The sequence below is a fragment of the Lolium rigidum genome, chromosome 4 (genome assembly GCF_022539505.1).
Source record: "Lolium rigidum isolate FL_2022 chromosome 4, APGP_CSIRO_Lrig_0.1, whole genome shotgun sequence".
Lineage (NCBI taxonomy): Eukaryota > Viridiplantae > Streptophyta > Magnoliopsida > Poales > Poaceae > Lolium > Lolium rigidum.
Genome location: NC_061511.1, coordinates 274,896,503 through 274,913,372, shown reverse-complemented (window position 1 = coordinate 274,913,372; position 16,870 = coordinate 274,896,503). Strand labels below are relative to the sequence as shown.

Genomic DNA, 16,870 nt, shown 5'->3' with positions numbered 1-16,870 from the left:
ACCACGCGAACGCAAACGATCACTTCACGTCAATTTGTGTTGGGCTGCTAGCTGGAGATGCGCTGGACTTAAGGCAGCACAACTAAATATAGTGCAACCAAATGCAGCAAATTAAAATACAATACAAAAATATAGTTAAGGCCATGCTATGCATGATGCAATGCACGGTACTTCTGAAGATGGTACAACAAAATAAAGTTAGGAAATCACACTTACTATGCCCAAGGCAACACAACTACGAGATAATACAAACCAATACGAGAAATAAAGTGGCGCACTTGTCGACAAAAAGGTAGTTCAAATAAAGAGTACCAAATGAACATTTGGTAACACAATTGCTGTAATTTGGGGAGGGCGAGATAACAAAATTAAATCACCAAAACATATTAATATGTAAGCTATTTTAGTATGTCTACATGAGTAATGCAAAGGTGTAATGGTCAAATTTTTATTTTACTTTTAATTTCAGATATACCAGAAAAAACCTTAAAATCTTATGGGCCGACCAGCCCACTTAATCTTATGGGCGGAGATCAGACTACACTCTATTGGGCCAGATATAGAGTGGGCTGAACATCGGCATCGACAGCAGCGTGCCCCGTTTGCAGGCAAAACCTATACACCGACCAGGTCGGTGGCTACCGGCCACCGCACACCTCCTGGTCGGGTATGGGCCAGGCCCATTTATGTCTATTTAGTCTGTAGCAGTTCGTTTTTCCTTTTTTTTCTGGTTTCCTTTTCTGTTTTCTTTTCTTTTTTTCCGATTTTGTTTACATTTTTGCAGATTCAACAATTTTAATTTTTAAAAAATGTTTAAATTGAGAAAATATTTAAATTAAAAACTGTTCAAATTTGAAAACCGTTCAAATGTGGAAACCGTTTAAATCTGAAAACCGTTCAAATCTAAAAATCGTTCAAATCTGAAAACCGTTCTAATCTGAAAACGTTCAAATTTGAAAACCGTTCGAACGTGAAAAATGTTCAAAATTTTAAAAATGTTCATATTCGAAAATTTTCAAATTTTGAAAAAAATGTTAAAATTCAAAAATTGTTCAAATTTCGAAAATAATCTAAAAAAGTTTCAAATTCGGAAAATGTTCAAATTTTGAATATATTTAAATTTTAGAAAAAACTAAATTTGAAAATTCCAGATTTTGAAAATCAGTTTTATAATGAATCAGCTTTTTAAAAACGTAAAAAGAAAAATCGAACAGAAAGAAACGAAATAGCAAAAAAATAACTGAGAATGTTGGGCCGGCCCAACAACCTGCCTGGAGGGTGTGCGGCGCCTGGTCCGCGCCGACCAGGTCGGCATACAGCACCCCCCCCGTTTGCACGGACCTACCGACAGCAGCGCAGTAGCAAAATCCCCCAAATCCCCAACCCTTCCGCCACCGCCGCCACCGACGCCGCCGCCGTTCTTCCTCGTTCGTCTCCGCCGCAGCCGCTCCCTTCTCCTCGCATCGGCCTCGACCCCTCCCGCCACCGATCCATCGCAGGCGGCGCCATGTCTCAGAACAACCCCTCCCAGCTCCTCCCCTCAGGTACGCAGAAAAAGCGTCGCTTTTATCTCGCAAAAACTTTTTCGATCCCCCCGGCTCCGTCGTCAATTCCCCGTGTTCCTGCGTTCGAGTTCGCGACTCACGTGCTTGCCTCTTATTTTCGTGCGCGTGTCCACGCGCGCGCGTGCGAACTGGTTGCGTTGAGCAGAGCTGATCGACCGGTGCATCGGATCCAAGATTTGGGTGATCATGAAGGGAGACAAGGAGCTCGTCGGCACCCTCTGCGGGTTCGACGTCTACGTCAACATGGTCCTCGAGGACGTCACTGAGTAGTGAGTGAACATCACCCAAACCCTAAACCCTAGTTTCTTTAGATCGATGCACATCGGTTCTTTATTACATAGTAGAATCTTAGGGTAATTCTCGTTTATTTGAATAAATTGTCAGGTTGTTTATACCCGTTTGGTTACTTGAATTTTGTAAGTACATATATTCTGTAGCAGTATCATATATATGTGACCATAGTGCAAAACATGTAAAAAATCTGCACCAAATTAGCAGAATATCTTATTTCTGATGGGTCCTAGGCAGGCTTGTGGAGTTTGTATGCTTCATCTTGTCTCTGATAGACTGAAAATAAGCTACTCTCACCAACAATGGTGATACGGCACAAGGTACTGTTTGGTTTTTTCCAGTCGATAGAACAAGAGCATTCATGCTGCTGGTTCCATGATGTGTAGCTCATGGTGACGCTTGATTGGCTTCCAAAGATGTCGTAAAACAAGTTTTCTTTTTGCGACTCATTTGCAGCAGTTTGCAAGGTTCTTGAGTCGCAAAGTCAAGTCGAGCCGCCACCAATCGGCTAGGAGACTAGGTTGATTTGTCGGTGATTAGTTGGGATTAATCGCCCCATGAAGGCCCAATAAAAAAAACTATTGCTTCCTTTAAGGCATCCTGTGCGTCCATACTTCTCCAAGCAATCTATGCCTTCCATTCCAACTAGAAGAAGGTAGGTGGGGTGATGCTCTATTTCACTGGAGCCACCACTGCGACATCCTTTCCATGATTTTTTCTCTCTCTCACGGTGACACCAGCATGTCAAGAATGGGAACCTAAACCAGAACCGGAGTGCTAAAATGTTCCCCTTCCTCCCCTCCCCCCAAATTCTGGCATTAGCCACCCTCCCTGCACGGACTAGGTGAATTAAGTGACTTAAAAACCTTGACAATTTGTAGTATTAGTTGTTGATAGAATGTAGACTGGAGAGAGACAACTGTAGAAGAAGGCTGGGAGGCAGTTTTCTGCTTAGAATAGAAGACATGCTATTTTTTTTTATATTGTCTAGACGATCTTGCAAATTTGTGGAGATGTTGGCGATAGTTTTCCACTAGTTTGCAGTAATTCTCTACTGACAATTCAATGGATTTTCAATTTCCATTGATCTTAAACTAGTTGACCAAAGATATTGAGAGGGTGGTCCATAATATAATGTTATATTGTCTGAGAGTGGACAAATGGAGGCCGAGCTACATATAGCTCATTATTTTCAAAAATTCAGAAATCATATTTTTAAGTTTCAAAAAATTATGTAAAAAAATCTTGGATGTAGCCAATGATGAAATCTACAAACATGCAAAATCTCAATTTGAAATTCTTAGTACTTTAGTTTACACAAAAATGACAAATGTGTGGATCTGAGAATAGTAAATAGTGCACATTTCGAAACTATATTTTGTCATTTTTGTGCAGTCTACAATACAAAGAATTTCACATTGACATTTTTCACGTTTGTAGATTTCATTATTGTCTTCATCTAGGATTTTTTTTTCAGATTTTTTTGAAACTTTAAATTATGATTTCCGAATTTTGGAAAATAAAGGGCTACATGTAGCTCTGCCTCCGTTTGCAGTTCTCGTATATTGTCTAGGAAATGTTGAATGCCTGATACTTAGTTGGGTGTGTTAACATGATATTGTTGGATCTTACTTTTCCTTAGATGACGCAGAGAAGTTGCAAAATGTTCTAAGTAACCAATTTGGCAGCTCATTAACTTCACAATGACGTTTATTGGAGTAGTTTTTTCTCATTAAACTTCTTACATACTTTAGTCTGTTTTTTTAGGACTCTCTTCTGAAATATAAGTCTATTATTAATTTTTCTATTTTCCTCTGATTGTTTTGCAGCGAGTATACTGCCGAGGGTCGTCGCATAACGAAACTTGATCAAATCCTCCTTAATGGCAACAACATAGCCATCGTAAGAATTTGCTGTGGAACAGCATGAACAGATTGTGCTAAAACAATTAGGCTAATAGCTAAATCGAATATCCACGTCTAACATTTGCTTTTGTTTATCCTTACAGTTAGTTCCTGGTGGTTCACCGCCAGATGCTTGAGCTAGAACTTCTGGTGGTTAATCCTGTTTGAGGCCAAACGTGACGCAGTGAACCCTGAGCCCTGTATTCTGAAAGCGCTGGATGTTTTCATGCTCAAATGTGCTTTCTTCTGTATGGAACTTACTGACCTGAAAGATTGCACCTGCAATTGCTGCACTTGTATGACTTGGCAATGTATTCTGCACTTGCTATGGGAGTTTGTAGTTGATGTTTAACGTAATCATTCTGCAATGTGGTTTTAGTAATTAAATTTAGAATTGTGAAAACCAGGTTGCTCCCTATGGTTCTGCAATGCAAACTTCGCATTTTCGTTGGAGATGTTGGTGTTAGGCGATTGGCTTGTTCACTCCTTGCGACTATTTAAAAATGTGGGGTTAAACGTTTGTACGGTCTATTTTGGATTTTTTGGTTGAAACCGGTTGCATAATCAACACGAAAACTCAAGTTCTGAGTATGTGAACACAAGTAGGATCTTCGCAAGTAATCTCACCGTCTCGTTTTTGATGTGGTTGGTCTCAATCATAAAACGTCCTGCTGGAACGTTGTTACTGATGACATTGGCAGCAATTATTAATACGTATAAAAAGTTGCATTCTTTTGCTGAAAATTTAGCCATGACACTCAAGTTTTTTGAACTGTAGATGTGCTCAGATATTATTCATATTCAGCCAACTAACTCGCTGGCGTGCAAACATAAGATCGAGGATCACAGCGGAGGTTGAGGATCAGGCTGGTGTTGTTGATCGAACTCATTTTCTTTCGAGGAGATAAAAAATATCAGAATTTATGTGAAACGAATTTACAAATTTATTGCGAGGGGCTTTGGAAAGCGAAATGGTGAAGACTGATTTAGATCCTATGAAAGCGCATGAAGGTCCTAGGAAAGACTAAGTTAGAGAAATCATTCTCACATCTATAAGGATCTAAATGAAGTCGCAATTTAATCACCGAGCCCAAGACATTGACTCTAAGCAGATCTGGAGAATTTAATGTGCAAATCACATTTGCAGTAATATGTAATCAATCACTCCACGCCAGCCAAAAAGCAACAATGCAACATGCATAAGTCAAAATAAAAAAAGCTACACGCATAAGTTAAAAACGCACAAATCTAAAATCGGGGATTTGATTGAAAATAATAGGCTAATTATTCATTCTTTCCTAAATTACTCGTCACATGCAATAAATAATCTAGATAGAAACGATAAAAGGCTTGTTATCAACTTAATCAAATAAATCAGGAAAGGACTACAAGAATTTTGATAAAAAATTCCTACAACAAAAATCATCTCACTTAATTTTGCATAACTCATGACAACGCTTGCTCAATAAAAAACAAGTATCAGTCGACCCTTCTTTTTTTACAAAAATCCATGAGGGCGGAAATCTCAGTTGGTCTCTTTTAAGAAAGAAGGCCCCAGTGTGAAAAGTCAAGTAGTGCACCCAGTCCATGTACATAAGGTTGCATTTTCTGTGCTGTAAAAATTATTTATATGCAATTAGCATGTAGGACAGCATATTGCACGAGACATGGGAAACAAAATAAACATAGAAATCAAGGCGATACCTAGCACAGATGGTATCAGTAATTAATTATTCATATTCAGCCAATGAACTCGCTGGCGCGGAAACATAAGATCGAGGATCACAGCGGAGGTTGAGGATCAGGCAGCTTGCCGAGCGCGAGTATGACGTCCATGAGCATGACGAAGTGCTTCTGCTTGGCAACCATATCGCCGGCGGTAGGTTTGCCCGGGCAGGCGTCCCAGTTTTCGGCCAAGACGTTCCTCTTCTTTTGGACGAAGTGGTACACCAGCTGGAACGGCTCGTTGCTGTTGTCCACGAGCTCCGGGTCGACGAGATCGAGCTTCGAGGCGGCGGCGTCGAACCCCGCCGCACATCTTTGCATGCATCTCCGCCGCGCGCTGCCGCCCGGTAGTCTGACGCTCTCAGCGCGCGCCATGGTGGTCAGGTCGTGGCCGATGCGGGCGGCGATGGACATCAGATATTGGGCCATGTCTTGTGCCGTGGCCATGGGGTAGTCCGGATCGTAATATCTGGCCTTGGTGATGGCAAGGCAGTATCCGGGGTACGGTGTCTTGTCGCACTCCGCTTTCAGCTGCTTGGGATTCAAGTTCCCGTAGGCGTCAACGGGGAGGGAAACAGAGAGGATGAGGAGAGCGACGGAGGTGTAGGCCATCGCCATCTGCATAGCCGATCTACTATTTGTGAAGGAATGCACAAGGGCCTACATGGAGACATTGCATCTGGCAGGGCTCTCTTATAGCATGAACTCTGCAATTATAATCTTCCTAAACAGGAGTTGCTATTTCCATTAAATAGCAAGATTTTCTCATTGATCATCGATATACCAAGATTTGCTAGTATTTCCATTAAATGAAAGACCGGGGATAGCGAGTAACAAATGCAATCAATTGACCTTCCTAAACAGGAAGCAAGCAATACATATAAAAAGGCCAAAAAAATGCAATTATAATCTTCCTAATTTGTACCATGCACATTAATTTCTGTATAATCCCGTGTCTCCCGTGTCTCCCCATGGCCTCAAGCCCTCACCACCTTCTACTAAAATATTTATTATAGTGCAAACTTATTATATTTATTGGGACTAACCTATTAATAGTTGTAAACGTGCACAAGTTTTTGTTTTATACTTTGTTGCGTAGGAAATAGGCAAATATAGAAGAAAACCGGCCATTATTGTGAAATCTAGAGTTCCCTGAAATCTGTCCATTCAGGATACTTTTTAGAGATTGTCCCAAATAGAACCGAACATGGCCTCAAACGGAAAAGAACTTTCTGAAGTTTAATTTGACGAAAAAGAACGTCCCAAACGGAGTTCGTATGATAAATCGGCGCCCGTTTTACTTAAGGATACAGAGATAGTTTCGGAAACCCAAATATTGATGCGTGATTGACACAAACTCTTGCCATATTTAATGGATTCAAGCCACGACTTTAGAGCATCTCTAACAGAGCCCGTAAACATACGAACTGAAAACACCGAGTTCAGTTCACCAAACTCGTGTTTATGGATCGAAAAATTGTTGGTGCAGAACAAAACCCGTAATCCTAAACTGTAAAACAGCATATTCAAAAATATGTCATTAAAGACACGCCCAACTATTATTACCAATGAATAAACATAGCCATGATAGCTTTCTCTCTCGAGAAAAAAAAGAGTAGACACGCTATTAAAATTGAAAGTACTTCAAACTCTAGTTAATGTGTATCCTCCGTTTGCTCGTCCGTAGTGAGTAGACGGCACAGCGGGCATTGTAATCGACCGGAAACATAACTTGCTCAACGAGGAAAGCTACCGGATCCGAAATCCGCTCCCCCAACATCTGGCCGGGAGCAGGGAATAGGGAGACAACGTCTGGCCGCTGGTTGCGTTCTTTCCCTGGGTAACAACCTCTAGCTAGTTCTTCTGCTTGTGCTTCGAGGAGACTCCTCCCCGCTTCCAGGGCCTATATCATCGCCTGTGCCATGGGGTAAGATCTAGCTAGTTTTTCTGCGCATGCTTCAACGCGACTCATGTCCGCTTCCATGGCTTGGAAGACCGCCTCTTCCTCGGCGGCGGTGAGCATACAACAGTAATCACGAAGAGGGTCTGCGCTAACGGCTTTGTCATCCCACCCACCCCCCACCCCGGCCCACTCCTCCTCACCACTCATTGCAGGGATGGCAGGGTATCTCTCCAGGGCGGCCTCGATGATCTGGGCCCACGTGGTGAGCGGCGGACGGTGCGGGGGAGACAGAGGAGCCATTGTTGTAGATGTGCGGCCCTGCCCGAGTCCCCGGCGAGGTTATTTATAGCACGGTGGTGGGGAAGATCATCGAGGTCGCGGAAACCCTTGCCCTCCCGCAACAACTTTGGCGACCAGAACGCGAAAATCTGCATGGTCATCTTCTTGCCCAATTCTACAATGTCACACATGACGTTGTTGCCCACTATGAAGCGCTCGAACTTCACTCTGAGACGACCGAGATGGTAGAAGTCTCGGTCATAGTACATGAACTCGAAGCCGTATAGCCGCCCTTCGCGGTCAAACACAGATATCTCCCTCTCTTGGAATTTGTCCCGGTCCTTGGCTGGATTGGTATCTTATCTCTCGCTAATCCAAACACTATCTTTGCCTGGGTGCAAACTTCTCACGAGGATTGATAGTGTTGTTGCCCATGTACGTTTGATGCATATGTTTTTCTACGATGCGATCTACAATCGATGAGTTAGTGCATAGTTGGTGCTCGCTGCGTATTTTTCAAATCATGTTATGTGCGCGTTAATCTTCAATCAACAGATAATCATTGGACCGGTTTCCTCAACACATTGAAGTAGTATAATACTATAACATTAAAAAAAGGGAATTAAGAAATTACAATGTTTGTTCAGGCACATTGAGCATCCGTTCACCAAAAAACCGCAGATTTATTAGCCTCAGTGCTGACAAAAGATGTTATTGCCAATGAATAAACATAGGGCGTTTCCTAAAAAAATTAAAACTTGATCAAACTCAAGTTAATGTGTATCCGCCGCTTGCTCGTCTGCAGTGGGTTGACGGCGGCGAGCATCGTAATCGTAATGGACCAGGAACATGGCTCGTTGATGGAAATCTACCGGATCCGAAATCCGCTTCCCCAACATTCGAGGGAAGGCCGAGACAACATCCGGCCCCTGGTTGTGTTCTTCCCTGCGGTAACAGCCTCTAGGTATTTCTTCTGCGCGTGTTTCGAGCCGACTCCTCTCCGCTTCCTGCAGGGCCGCCTGTAGCATCGCCTCTTTCCTGCGGTAAGCTCTAGTTAGTTCTTCTCCGTGTGCTACGATGCGAACCCTCTCTGCTTCGAGGGCCTGGAACATCGCCTCTTCCTCGGCGGCGGTGGGCATAGGGCAGTCGTAATCTCCCGGTGACGGATCTGCTTGCTCCTCAGCTTCTTCATCGTCTCGCGGTTTGACTTGTACACCGAATATCCTGGCTAACCTGTCCATCTACAAAAAGTAATCTAGTACCCCTGCTCGTTATTCTGGCGATTGTGCTGCTGTAGCTAGCTGTAGGCTTATGAACTTCCTGGCGATCTATGCGGGACGGCGCTATTTATTAGTCCAGGTTATGAACTTCCTGGCCGACTCCAACTGGAACTACAACGCAAACTACGGAGTAGTTGGTATTGAGAAACGGCTGAATCCAAGCCCTTGCTGATATCGGAAACGACTCATCTGACCGAGTCCGGTATTGGCAATTGGAACTTCTTTTTTTTCGATCTTGCTGCGGTAGAAGGCTAGGCCGTGTTAGCTTTACTTTCTTCCTGTAAAACGACCGTCTAACGTTGAAAGCTAAATATGTTCAACTTTGGAGCTGTGGCGTAATATAAAGTACACTTCAGTAGCAATATATTGTATATATGCCCCGGCTACTTGAGTACTCCCTCCCCTTCTATGCATATGGCGAAATTCTTTTGGCTCGCCGATTAAGGAGAGCCCAGTGATTGCAAATCTTTGCAAACATACCCGAAATACATCCTGAGATTTGTTTCTTAATTAGCTCTCTCACCTTGAATTGCCTCCCTTGTTTCTCTGAAATTCTGAAAAATTATTTCCACCCTATGTATAGGAATGGAGAGAGTATATGATAGAAGAACCTGATGTGCACAAGGCACCAGCCCATGTAACGGAGTATCGGTGGATGGCCGAGGTGAATGCCCTGCACAGCGGCGGCCGGTGCTACCACGGCAACGGCTCCAGGCGCCAATTTCTCCATGGAGGCGTGTTAATAGCCTTCACTATGCCTTCCTCTCCTCGGATGCGGGAATCCCTGGGTCTGGTCCACCAGATCGGTGGTGGCGCTAAAATGTCGTTGTATTTTAGAAAAAGTGGTCTAGGATGGGCGCAGCTTGGTCGACGTCTTCCATGAGTCCGTTAGAATCCGACCTTCTACTCGCCGACCCGTAGTCACAAAAAGGGTATGCTGGCCCGGGTTGCCTTGGAGTCGAGGTCAAGTTGCGATGGTACCTTGCTTGGTTCATGACACAATCCTAAAACCATGTGCTTCATTTCCTCACTATTATGTGGTAGGATTTTGGGCAAGGTGATTTGTTTATCATTGACCTTGTAGAGTGTGCGTCGTTTGCCGCTTGAAGATGTATCATGCCGGATACGTGAAGTTGTAGTCTTTTTATCGGTGTACCGGCCATCTAGTCCTTTCTTCTATATGATTAGTACACCTTTGATGGTGCATTCTTAAAAATGTATCAACAAGATGCTAGTTTGAGAGATCATGCTGGCTTTTATTTGACAAAGTTCTCATTTAAATAATGTTGTCCTCCAATGAACATTGACACTGCTACAGATTGTACCTAATTAAGCTTACCATGGCCTCTACGCTTAATTAGGTACAATTAAATAAAGAAATAACAAAAGTCCCAATATATGTGCACAAATACATATCTCAGCATACAAAAACCACATTCTTATTTCTGGTCTCTTCCTCAAATCTGTAGACAACAGAAATATATACAGACAGCTCTACAGCTACATATTGTTTCCTGGGCATTAGCCACTGTATATTACATACGATTTTCTTGCCTTCTATGCATGTTCTGTGAAGTATGGATACACAAAATTATTTCTCACAAGCCACCGCATCAAACCATTGGTGGTACCAAACACACTGGAAGTGAGCACTGCGGTCATCAAACCTGCTCAACAGTTGAAATGTACTAAGATTTCAGTTCAGCAATAAATGTAAGTAACTTATCAGAAACTATGCTATACTTCCCTAAGTTACTCCCTTCGGCCCAAATTACCTGGGCTGGAGGAGGTACTTCAATTGTCTATTTTGCAACAACTACTTTACAAGGTGCATGCAAGTAGCCATTTTAGAAAATGTTGTGCCATACCAAGATCTTGGCGTCAAACTACTATCTTCTTGATACATTATTGCCAATGAATAAACATAGGGCTTTCCCAAACATCCTAGCACTTTACACACATCAAACATAGATTGTTGATGACGGTAGCTTTTATTAATCTTATGATCGCATCAAGCCGACACAAGTGCACAAGAGTTTAACCTCCAGCTTCTGCATGCACATCATAATAGATTATGAAAAGTTGCACAGGGATACCCGATGACATCATCAAATCAGTTGATCCTTACTGGTGAAATGTAGGCATATGTAAATACCTAGTAATATGGAAACAGTAGCAGCTCATTCCCATTATGTTCTCTTTCCTCTAAAAAGCTCACACTAGTTTTGGAAAGGAAAAAACTAGTCCATACATATTTTTTCTTGGGTAAACTAATTCTTAGATTTCTGCAAGTTAAGACGAGGAAACGTTCTAAAATTGCAGCTTTAGTTAGTTAACAAATTCCTTAAGCTTCCCACACAGAAATGATTATAGCGATTTAGTTGACACATTAAAGGAAAACTAAAATATCAAATGTACTGACAGGATGACAAGAAGTGACAATACAGGGTCTGTAGTCTTTAATTACCAGCTAAAATATCCTGGCTATGGTAAGTTCATACCGGGTCACTCCTGGTTCTTGAATGGGTCACTAGAACCCACCTCATTCTTTGCAAACTGTCACAAATATAATGGTCAGATTCAGCACCAAGAAGCAGAAAATATATCAGGCATAGGAACAAACCGTTGTTGATGTTATTGTCGCAATTGTAACGGGTTGACTCGATGGCAAGATGAAGTTGCTCCAAAATAGATGGTCGGAGGAAGGATCAGCAGAGTTCCATGTACTTCTCATTGTTGTAGGCATAGCAGGGGCCAATGTGTATGGTGCTCTTTGTACTAGCAACCCATTCATGTTGATGCCAACTGCAGATGTATCATGTCCTGTAACAGGTAATGGTGCAACAATCTTTGCTTCATCTATTTCTTTGCTAAATGTACATTCTTCAGATAATTTTGTAGACTTCTCCAAGAAGCTTTTGAAAGCAACAGACTGTGATAAGATACTGCACGCAGATAGCCCAGGGGAAGGGGGATTTGAATGAGAACTGGGGCCAAGAGAAGGCAGCTTATAGGGCTCAGTAAGTTGCATTGAACTTTCAATAGCTCTGATTTCATCAGCCACCTCTTCTGCTTTTGATGTATCTGACTGCCGTGCCTTTCTGGGTACCCACCACCTAATGTAATTCGTTAGATCAATTTTCCTCTCTAAGCCAAGGCTTCCAACAAATTTTCCATCCAGTGCAATGTCCTTTCCTGTAATTCGAATAAGAAAAAAACATGTTAAAAGGTATCATATCTTTTTTTCTTCTTTTGTAGTTTGTTAACTTGAAAGAACTGTATAGCAGTATGCATAGACGCACCACAACTGAGGTTCAGGTAGTCATTGCCAAGTAGCTGTCCCAGAGAACCATCCCATCTGGAATTATGGAGCTGTCTGCATGGCAAGGTACACTAGCATAAAGCTTAAATAATGCACATGCAGCGTTGCAGTGGACAGATTTGTTTCATGAAACCGAATGCTAAATTCGAATACTTTTTGTTGCAATATTTTATAATTACAATCTGTATATTGATGTGGCATGCATCCGCCAAAACTTTTAATTATATGTCACATACAGTTTTAAGTTGAAAAGGTTAGCCTTTAATGCTGACATCTGCCCAAAATTCACTTATATGTCACATACAAATGTCTGCCCGTATATGGACTGGCCCCATGTTGGCAATGATAAACCCGGCAAATATACAGTGTGAAAAAATTAGATACTTGATGTATTACCATAAGGCCCAATGGTCATACTACTGTATGATTGAGCAATTGGTTTTGTGCAGCTGATGGGTATTTGAAAGCAATTCATGTCTGGCACGCATTGCAGATATGTTTGCAGCCTTAGCTGAATTACACTGTTTATTTCCCAAACTAAGAGCATTTTTTGTCTCAAGGGGTTACCGAAGTCTAACTACGAGCAACCCATAAGGAAGCTAAGCTATATTCATTTCTTTGATTAAATTTTTAAGAAAATTGATATGCTGTCACAGTGAAGAACTAACTTGGATACAGAAGCTAACCAATATTTCTTTGTTTATTTTAGTTTTGTTGTGCTGTTAGAAAAAACAGAAAACAGAGCAGAAGGTTATTAACTAACTAATATGCCAGATTGTAGCTCAATTTCGCAAACCATAAGTTGGTGTTGCCGTAGTGCCTTTTTGGCAATAATGCACAATAGTCAGATTAAGAAAACCATAGACAGTTTAGACAACATGGGAATAGATGATTTGGATGTGGAAGACCTTTCACAGGGATGCATCACCAGAGTAAACACTTAGTAGACAACCAACACAGAAGTAGTTTTCATGCCAGAGGAAATATTTCCCCAATGTACCTGGGAAGTCCACGATATTTTGGTAATCCTCTAGAGAAGGCACTGCTCTTTCTGCAAGGCATGCATCTTCCAATCACTGATTAAGTAAAATAAAGTAATGTGCATGCATTATAAATGCACAAATATACCTTCGAAGAGATACAAGATAGTCTTCCTTGGAGATCATCTGCATCTCTTCAAGATCTCTTGTATAATCGGAGACCTAAATAGGAAAGTGCATAACTAACATAAGTCTGGCAAAAATATAAAATCATAACGTACTTTGACAATCCATGTGGAATTTAATTACATATTGTGAAAATTAACATGGAATCAAAAACATTAAGGAAATCATATGTTTGTTTTGCCAATACTATGCAAGACATCGGTGTATATGTTTTAAAATTTTCTCGCTTGGAGTGTATGTTTTAAGTTACTCCTAAAACGTAACATAACCAAACCAGATAAGAGAATCATAAGCGTACATGCGAAACTGAGCTGGGCCATACTATATATTTTATTATATCCTAATATATATTGTGCTTTATGAAAAGCAAGCTCTAGACAGCATACACTATATCTGTAAAAAGGTAACCCCGCCAAACCAGATGAGAGACTGTAGGCTTAAATTGAAGTGGGATATCAAATAGGTTGACTATCTTTTTCGAGAAAACGCAAAGGACCTTTGCGCTTCATTTCATTGAAAAGATAGAATAGGTTGACTATCACCAAAAAGTGTCTGTTTCACCATGAGACACTTACTGAATTAAATGAATAATTCTTTACCACTAAACTATGATCTTATATTATTAAAAGGGCAACTATATACCTAAATATTTGAAGTGGAGTAATTTAATAGAGACTAAAAAACAGTAAATTCTAAGCAGCAAATAAATATAAATGACACTAACACAAAATGACACACATTTCAATGTGCATTCGAGAAAAATGCAAATAAGTTACTCACAGGAAAATTTATCTGTGTTCCAGCTCCCCAATATTTCAATGCAGCTAGGTCATAGGCTCTTGCCGCAGCCTCTTCATCGTCATATGCGCCTGCGTTGCATATAAAATGGATGGGCATTAGAAACATCATATGAAGTTAACGGTTGTGCATTTTAATTTTAACATCAATTGTGCCCCATACCTAAATATACTGCAAGATTGGTGTGTAGAGCAGTTTCCCATGCAAAAGAAACAATGCCATCAAATTAGATTAAAGGAAACTAAAGAAAAAACAATTAAAAAGTAAATCATGCATATATAGTTAACTTAAGGAAATATGAAAGAATTCAAGTGCATGAAAAAAAGAAACTGATATTTCTTTAGAACAAGTGCATGCAGTGGTTAGACTCAAGCAAGGGTAGAAGAGCATGTTTCACTGTAAAGTTATCTAATCAATACTCCCTCGTTTTAGTTCAAATTTGAAATACAATCACGACAAGAATTAAGGAACGGAGGGAGTAACAATTTAATCACTACATGCATTCCATATTTCATTGTCAGAAGATGAGTTATTGAGGATTAGAGAACTTAAGCCAAATGACCTATGCAATTAAAGGAAGCTAATATGGACATGATTTCCTACAAACCTATGTCAATTTGTTCAAAAAATTTCGGCAACTTTACTAACGCTTTGACTCTTCAATAGAGATGGCAACAATGTCGATGGATTTGGGCATCCACATATACCTAGCCTGTTGGACATGCGTTTGGAGGGCATTTGTCTATGGATATTCACGGGCGTGTACCCGTTTAAGTCAAGGGTTGGGATTGGGATACAAAATAGGCTCCATGGACACCCATATGACAGGTGGGACCCACATGGAAGAGACTAATAAAATCCCCAACCCCTAACACCCCAGTCCCAAAGCCCAAACCTAAGGTTAACCTTAACGTAAGCTGCGAAAGGAGGTTGAAAATGGCTTTTCGCTAAGACATTATATGAATGAGTGCAGTTGTTTTTTTGAATTGCTCCACGGATAGCTGGATATCGAGTGGTATGGTCGTGGGCATGATTTTGCCCCTTGGATATCTTTGCGGGCGGGCAGCTGGATATGGGCATGGACCTGGAAGAGTTCCTCCAGACTTGACGGGATAGTTGCATACCTTGTTTCCCTTTTTTGTTCTGATTCTGATTCCATGTGCTTTTGTCCCAAAGGTGAGCCTCATACCGCCCAGTCCATCTATGCCTATTGATGCAACAATAGAATCAGTAATAAATTGAACGAATGTATGTACAGTAATAAGGAACATGTATGTACAGTAATAAGGAACATTAAAAGGGGGTCATATTTGTGCATAACAAGTTTAAGATATGTCTATCAGAGGCAGACAAGAATAGTATTGGGGATAGAAGCAGGATATAGCGCTCTTAGATCCGATTCACGATTTTTTTGGCGGAGGGAAAAGGGACGATTAATAAATTGATAAGAGCGAAATATGAAATCGTGCAAAGGGAATCATGTAGTGCCAAGTATGGTAAGCATATATAGCAGTTTCATGTAACAAGTGTTTGTGCACACAAGTAAAGGTGGCCAAGTATTCGTAACCGGATGCAGTTAATGCATGAGCATGAGTCGTTGAGCGATTGCGCGGAACATGGCTTGAAGTGTAAACAGGTGCAGACTGTGAAGTACATGAACGGATGTACAGATTTCTTACTAGTTGTTTTTTAAACCAGAGACGAACTCTGGCCGCAGCGTGCAGATACACTCCTGCCTAAGAGCATCTCCAGCCGCCCAGGCCACAAAATCCGGCGCTACCGCCCAGGCCGAAATCTGGTGTTATTTAGCGCCGGATGGATGTAAAATTTAGCCTGGGGAGGCCCATATTCCCAGAGGCGAGTCCAGGATGGATGTAAAATTTGAACAAATATAGGCAAATTCAAACGAAACCAGATGAAATACGTTCAAACATAGGCTAAATTTAGAGATGTTTAATATATATAGGCGATTTTTTACATAAATAGGCCGAATCCGTAATATATTTGAATTCGGCCAGATGGAAACATAAACTAAAATTTAAAAACGGCTTTCTACATGCCGAAACCTTGACGTCGACCCCGACGAGGGCGTGTCAGCGCGACACGGAAGGCACCGCCGCCGGCGGCGGCATCCCTAGGACGGGGAAGTTGCCGCCCTCGATGTGCGCGAGCACATTCTCGAGCGTGCGGCCCGGCACGCTCCACCAACGGCGGGGGCCGGCGGCGTTGTTACGCGCTGGAGGAGGGGGGGACTGTCGTACGCTGCGAGTTCCCGTTCGTACCGGCGACGGAAGAACTCGTTCCAGGCGTCGTAGTTGTCGGGGAGGGTGACTCGCACAACGTCGATCGCGGCGGGATTGAAACGCCCCCCGCGCTCAGGCGCCATCCTCCGGGCGCGCGGAAGTCCGGCGGCGCTGGGTAGCCCGCCATGTGCAGAAGTCCCACCTCCCGCCAAAGCCGTTGTTCGTCGCGCCGTCGTTGTGGCCCGCCATTGCTCGCTGGAGGAGGATTGGGGAGAGAAGACTGGGATGGGGATAGAAGGGAGACGACGGTGGTGAAAGCGGCCAGACGCGGTAGTTCCGCGATAAATAGAGGGAGCCGCGCGTGAATTCGAGGCGATGGCATTAACTCGCCGCG

General features: G+C 42.1%; 2 protein-coding genes across 2 annotated transcripts; one reads left to right on the top strand and one right to left on the bottom strand.

Moving 5' to 3' along the window:
• The first annotated feature begins 1,424 nt into the window (after positions 1 to 1,424).
• On the top strand, positions 1,425 to 4,163 carry LOC124650650 (sm-like protein LSM5). The gene is made up of 4 exons (XM_047190165.1): positions 1,425 to 1,544; positions 1,711 to 1,834; positions 3,686 to 3,758; positions 3,865 to 4,163. Exons 1-4 carry the CDS (start codon positions 1,508 to 1,510, stop codon positions 3,895 to 3,897), a joined length of 267 nt encoding a protein of 88 aa, XP_047046121.1. The 5' UTR covers positions 1,425 to 1,507; the 3' UTR covers positions 3,898 to 4,163.
• Positions 4,164 to 11,452: 7,289 nt separating this feature from the next.
• LOC124648814 (AP2-like ethylene-responsive transcription factor SMOS1) lies at positions 11,453 to 16,619 on the bottom strand. Its single transcript, XM_047188514.1, has 9 exons — positions 16,516 to 16,619; positions 15,358 to 15,440; positions 14,396 to 14,404; positions 14,216 to 14,304; positions 13,398 to 13,471; positions 13,270 to 13,320; positions 12,250 to 12,323; positions 11,571 to 12,142; positions 11,453 to 11,503 (listed from the first exon to the last, which is right to left on the bottom strand). Exons 1-9 carry the CDS (start codon positions 16,617 to 16,619, stop codon positions 11,453 to 11,455), a joined length of 1,107 nt encoding a protein of 368 aa, XP_047044470.1.
• Between the last annotated feature and the right edge of the window lie 251 nt (positions 16,620 to 16,870).

What these genes read in the sequence shown, in the direction of transcription:
- LOC124648814 (XM_047188514.1), bottom strand. Translation starts at nt 16,619, where the DNA reads ATGGCGCCTGAGCGCGGGGGGCGTTTCAATCCCGCCGCGATCGACGTT. An exon ending in AACGAGTTCTTCCGTCGCCG is followed by an intron (nt 15,441 to 16,515) that starts GTACGAACGGGA and finishes TTGCATCAATAG; the next exon opens with GCATAGATGGACTGGGCGGT. An exon ending in CTACCTGAACCTCAGTTGTG is followed by an intron (nt 12,143 to 12,249) that starts GTGCGTCTATGC and finishes TTCGAATTACAG; the next exon opens with GAAAGGACATTGCACTGGAT.
- LOC124650650 (XM_047190165.1), top strand. Translation starts at nt 1,508, where the DNA reads ATGTCTCAGAACAACCCCTCCCAGCTCCTCCCCTCAG. An exon ending in CTCGAGGACGTCACTGAGTA is followed by an intron (nt 1,835 to 3,685) that starts GTGAGTGAACAT and finishes ATTGTTTTGCAG; the next exon opens with CGAGTATACTGCCGAGGGTC. An exon ending in ATGGCAACAACATAGCCATC is followed by an intron (nt 3,759 to 3,864) that starts GTAAGAATTTGC and finishes TTATCCTTACAG; the next exon opens with TTAGTTCCTGGTGGTTCACC.